Source organism: Pygoscelis adeliae, unplaced genomic scaffold (genome assembly GCF_000699105.1).
Source record: "Pygoscelis adeliae isolate BGI_AS28 unplaced genomic scaffold, ASM69910v1 Scaffold4, whole genome shotgun sequence".
NCBI lineage: Eukaryota > Metazoa > Chordata > Aves > Sphenisciformes > Spheniscidae > Pygoscelis > Pygoscelis adeliae.
Genome location: NW_008824986.1, coordinates 14,092,594 through 14,098,011, shown reverse-complemented (window position 1 = coordinate 14,098,011; position 5,418 = coordinate 14,092,594). Strand labels below are relative to the sequence as shown.

At 40.5% G+C, this 5,418-nt stretch overlaps 1 protein-coding gene across 1 annotated transcript in view; it reads left to right on the top strand.

Moving 5' to 3' along the window:
* Nucleotides 1-5,418, top strand: part of SLC18A2 (solute carrier family 18 (vesicular monoamine transporter), member 2) — a 30,772-nt gene that overhangs the window by 7,267 nt on the left and 18,087 nt on the right. Inside the window, exons 3-4 of the mRNA XM_009325912.1 lie at nucleotides 2,782-2,840; nucleotides 4,790-4,873. Coding sequence (XP_009324187.1) covers nucleotides 2,782-2,840; nucleotides 4,790-4,873 — 143 coding nt within the window. The remainder of the gene's footprint in view (nucleotides 1-2,781; nucleotides 2,841-4,789; nucleotides 4,874-5,418) is intronic.

Sequence of the window (5,418 nt, the reverse complement as noted above, 5' to 3'; positions counted from 1 at the left end):
CAGGGGCAGCACACCAGAATCATGCATCTCCAAATTGTGGGAGAAGCTCCAGGCAATTTTTAGCTTTTCAGAGGATTATAATGACTTGTTTAATTCAGCACAAATGCATGGCCTGTGCTGACCTGTATAGCTTTGCATCATCTTGTATGATGGATCACTGGCAATGCAGACTTCGGCTGAAATGACTAGCTGTGCCCACACAGTCTAGTTCTGAAATGATTAATTTCTGTGTGGAGGAAAAGGTATGTGTTAGACCTCAGTATGTGTGATAAAGCATCGTGGTCTGCTGGGTAGCAAGAGTAGGACTGAGTTCTGCTCTAGTTCTGCCCTCGTCACCCTTTGCTATGTATTGCTTCACACGTTGCTGTGACCCTGTTTGTCCAACATAAAGGAAGAATAATATCTGTGACTGCAAAAATTAAGAACAATGCTTGAACAGTGTTTCATTGAGCATTAAAAGTGACTTCCAAAATACTTGTTTTCTTACAGCCTTCAAGCACCAGAAACTTTCCAAGTGTAGGAAGCCTATTGGAAGAATTGAAATCTGCTTTAGCTCTACAGAGTATCATTTAGAACTAGTTTGATATCCCTTCTCTTTGTTTAACTCATTAATGTTTATGGAAGATCTCACAGCTCATGTCTATGATCTAGCGATGGAAACGTGAATGTGGGAGCCAGTCTGGATGGCATTTGTCTTCATGCAAATAACTGAATTTTAATTCAGTGCACTTGTAGCAGAAGCAAATTGCTGTCTCATGGCCCCTGTGTCAGTCTAAGAATTGCTTGATTTCTGTACTGAAATGAGACTTCTTCCCCACAGTGTCCATCCTAGATACCTCTGGGATGGCCTTGACAGACACAACTCTACTTTACTTTGCAATGGAAGAAGGTGTAAGGTCATTCAACTTTTGCTTTCATACCACAGAAAAAGATGATACAGCTCACCAACAGCAGTAGCCATACCTGCAGGGTTTTTTTTTATCTGTACTTCTATCAGTGCTTTCTTTAATTGAAAAATTCAAAATCAAAGCACTTATGGTCAAACTCTCTGTGGCCTGTTCTACCTGAGCCCACTGGGAAGGGAAGTGCCCACTTCAGTTCTGAGGCAGGCAAGAAGTTGGTAACAGGTAGTTTTTTATTTCCTCATGTACATAGAAACACCAGTGGAGATTAGCATCCCATTGTATAATACCTACTATACACACAGCAAGAGAAGAGACAGGCTTAGAAAAATCATCCACTTTAAATAAGGCAGACAAAAAAGGGTAATATTATTCTCTTACAGGCCAGAGAGAGATTAAAATGATTATCATAAGGCCACAGAGGACGTCTGTGATAGTGCCAGGGATTTAACTTGCCTTGGAGATACCAGTCCGGTTAAGTACCACAGGAGTAACTAGTCTTTGCTGGATATTTGTAACACCCACTTACAAATTTCAACTAGAAGAATCTGCGCACTACGTTTTTGTCATATTTTAACGTAGTGATGATGTTTAAGGGAAAATTGTTCTTCATTAGAGATTTCTGTGGTGTGTAGAAATGTGCATGCTAGATTTCTTTCATTCACAAAACTCAAACAAATGTTAGAATGAGACATAATGAGCATCGCACCCTGCACTTCAGAGAGTTTTCCATTATCCAGGGTCCTCAATTGTATAAAAACTACATTAACAAAAAAGCAAAGCTCAGAATAATTATTTTGGTTTACCTATGTCACGACTGCTATTATTAAAATTAAAAGGACCATTATAGACTCTTCCATTATTTGATTGACCGACTTCAGCCAAAACTGCCACTATAAATGCTCAATACTGTTAAATCATTGGAAGCTGAAGTCATTCAGTACTCCTTTGAAAAGCATCATCCATTTTTGAAGAATTTGGCCATTAAATAATGTCTTTGCAGATACATTTGAGATGCGCAATCCTACAAAAAAAGAAGCCGTGAATAAAGTGTGCTGAACAGAATATACAGACTGTCTTCAGAGCTACCTCGGTAGTGTTTTTGATTCTAGGGTAGATTTTTAATGGCATGAAAAATAGTATATTGTGAATTTTTTGTTGAAATTTCGGTTTTAGCAGCTCAAAAAATGTATTTGTTTTCCAGACAGAAAATCCTTTATTTCCTGGAAACTTGAAAGTACTTATAGCAACCAGGCATTTCTACAGGCTGTTTAGAGTCCTAATAAAGAAGCGGGCTGATGAAGGAAGCTTTGATCAGCTCCATTTTTACTCCTAAACCCATGGAAAGCAAAAATATTATTTTCAGGCTCTTTGGGACTCTTTCAGTGCTCCTGGCTGAGGCAGAACTTCCAACAAAGCTGATGACAAATTTTTCCAGTAAAAAAGCCATTGGTTTGACTGTGTCTCATTATACTCATTGTCTCAATGAGGATGGAAACCGATAAGCATTGAATCACTACTGGGATATTTCAAAGTTCAGCATGCTCAGACAAATCTTCCCTTCTCATATCCTTGGCAACCTCATGGAGGCCCAAAGGGGCTTTATTGGGAACAATTATGATGGAACGAGAACAAGGCAATCAGATTCTAATGAGAGGAGGATTTGTTCCAGGGATTTCAGATACAAAATCTGCTGTGCCAGATGAAAAGCCATTTGTAACATGGACAAATTTGATCATGTGGTCCACAATAAATAGTTCAAAGCCTACCAAGGAACTACAGGTTGGGTTTTTGCAGTGTGTGCACTCATGTGAGTAAGTCTAATTCAAAATGTCAGTGAGGCAATCCCAGAAATGTGAATGTTCATTTTGTTTTCCAGAATAGGCTACCAGATTCCACTGTTTGCTGGCTTCTGCATCATGTTTGTGTCAACAATCAGTAAGTGTCCACATCTTATTTGGTCTGGCCCAGATGTGACTTCTAAATAAATGATCTATAATAATTATCACTAGGAGTTCTTCTTGTTGATGTAGAGGGACTGATTTCCAAGGAAAATTTAAGGGTGGCTGCTCCATGTGGATGGTGGTGCTGATGAGATTTGTCAAGTACGGTCTTATGAATATGCTCGAAGGAATTCACCACCTTCCATCCCACCTCGGCGGGTCTCTTCCTTAGCTGAATCTTTCTCTCAGATTCTTGTAATCTGGAGCAGTGCTCAGACAGTTTTAAACAGATAGCATGGGAGGGCTATCAGCCATGAGAGGGCTGTTTTGCAGAGTCCTTAACAACTAGCTATCGTAGGGACTTACCAGAAAGATCGTGAGGCTGCAGTGGCTCATGAGTAGAATATGAGTCAACAGTGTCATAGCGTCGCTAAACATCGCTGTGGGATGTGCAAACAGGAGCACAGCCTGCAAGTCAGCTGAGATAATTTGTCTGCTCTAAATGGCACTGATAAGGCCTCAGCTGGTGTTTTATGTTCGGTTTTGGTGTGGCCCTTGAAGTTGTGGCCCAGATGGAAAGAGTACAGAGAAGAACATCAAGGATCATTAGAAGCCTGTGAGGAATGGTGAAAGAACCTGGTTTGCTTCAGAAGGCAGATGTAAGACGTATCAGAGTCTGTGACGAAAAGGAAGGGAACAAACAGTTTTCCATGTCCACTGTACATAAGAGAAGGAATAATGAGCTTAAAACTGTATCATCAAGGGGACTGGGGTTCTTGAGAAGATTACCTGGTCTTAGAGTCATTGACAACTCTGCATTTTAGGAACATGTTACACACATTTTGATTGGGATGGAGATAAGAGTAATGAGCCTAATTCATGGCAGAGGGGAATACTGTTGATCTGCTGACATCCTTCCTTCTTTTATTTTTCTTGGTTTTTCTCTGTCCACGTGGGTAGGGATTTTTGTAAGACCTGGTGAAAAGCGTGAGAGGCACAATGCCACAGAGCGGGTGGGAGAAGTGCACGTGAATCCTGTGTTTAGTTGGTGCATAACAGCTTCCCCCAGCTATAACCTGTCTGGCAAAATTCCCTAGGTGGCCAACAGATAAGAGCTGAAAAAAGCTTTTAAAAACTCACTGTAGATTTAATGACACTGACCATGACACAGGCTCTACAAGCAGAGATGTGCTTGGGTTTCTGGGACGCTCCTACTTTCCAGTGTTGTGGATGGGGAATTTAGCTGGACTGATGAGCGCAGCATCCAGGGGCTCTATCCCAAAAGGCAGAGTGGAGCCCAGGGTAAAATCTTTTGGGGAGATATAGAGAGGCACCTCCACTGGTGCAATTTCTCTGGTGGTCTGCTGTTGGGAAGATTAGGAACTTCCTACAGCCCTTAAATGGGTGGAGCTGGCTTCCCTGCACCTTCAGCCAGCTGTGCTGCACAGCATCTATTGCAGAGCTGGCAACACCAGGGTAAAACCTGTCTCCACCCATTTGCTTATTGGAGGAAACATCAGTGTGTGCATGCATGCAGGTACGTCTGTGTTAAATCCTGCTTTCCCTGAATGCCTAGAGCTTCAGACTGGGCAGCCTTAAATGAAGCAGCGTGAAGTGGCAAAGCTGGAAAGAAAGGTCTTATTACTCCTTCTGTGTGCAGCTGAATCAGAACAGGATGTAATCAAATCCTAAGTAATTAGTTAAAACTGCTTGTGCACTTGCATTCAGTGTTACCAGGAGGCTTAGACACCTGAGAGCAATTCAACACTGACACATCTAAATGCAATAAGGGAAAATAATGCAGTTAGCATTGAAAGTGGCACAAGTCACTGTAAACATTTGACTAAATTGCATGAAGTTTTTGTGATCGTTTCAAGAAATCTAACTTTTTAACCTAGTTAGAGTTAACCTAATTTTAAAAAATTACCTCTGTTTTTTCTGTAGTGTTTGCCTTCTCAGGAAGCTACACATTACTGTTTATTGCCAGGTCCCTTCAAGGAGTGGGTTCCTCTTGTTCTTCTGTGGCAGGTAAGAGAAGAGATGAGAGAGTAAAATACAGGTCACTGATTCTGTAATTTTTAGTAATTTTCTAAATTGTATTTTGTCTGCAGTTTCAATAATTAATACAAAAATATTAGATTAAATCAGTTTCACTTTTTTCCTCTCCCTTTCATATAAAGTAGTCAAAAGCAAATGTCTTTTCAGACTTCCTTGGTATTTGGGTTGCAGTAAGGTAGGGCACTAAATGAACTGTGCTCTCCTTGGGATTTCTGCATGTGCGTCTTCAACATTGTACATTCATTTTTAGCCATTTTAAAGGTCATCAGGAACTTATGTTGGTACTTATTATAGTAGGGATAGCAGCTCTGACTGTTACTGAAATTTCTGTTATAAAATGTCGTTTTCAAGGATTTACCATGCTGTCTGCCAGTTTGGACTCAGGTTACCTGTACCAGATTTCCAATACAAGGTTATAAGTTTTAAATGAATGGGTGAAATGGAGTATGGGTTTTCAGCCCAAATTGTTCAACCATTTCTGAGACTGGAGAAAATATGGTTTGTTAATGTTAGAA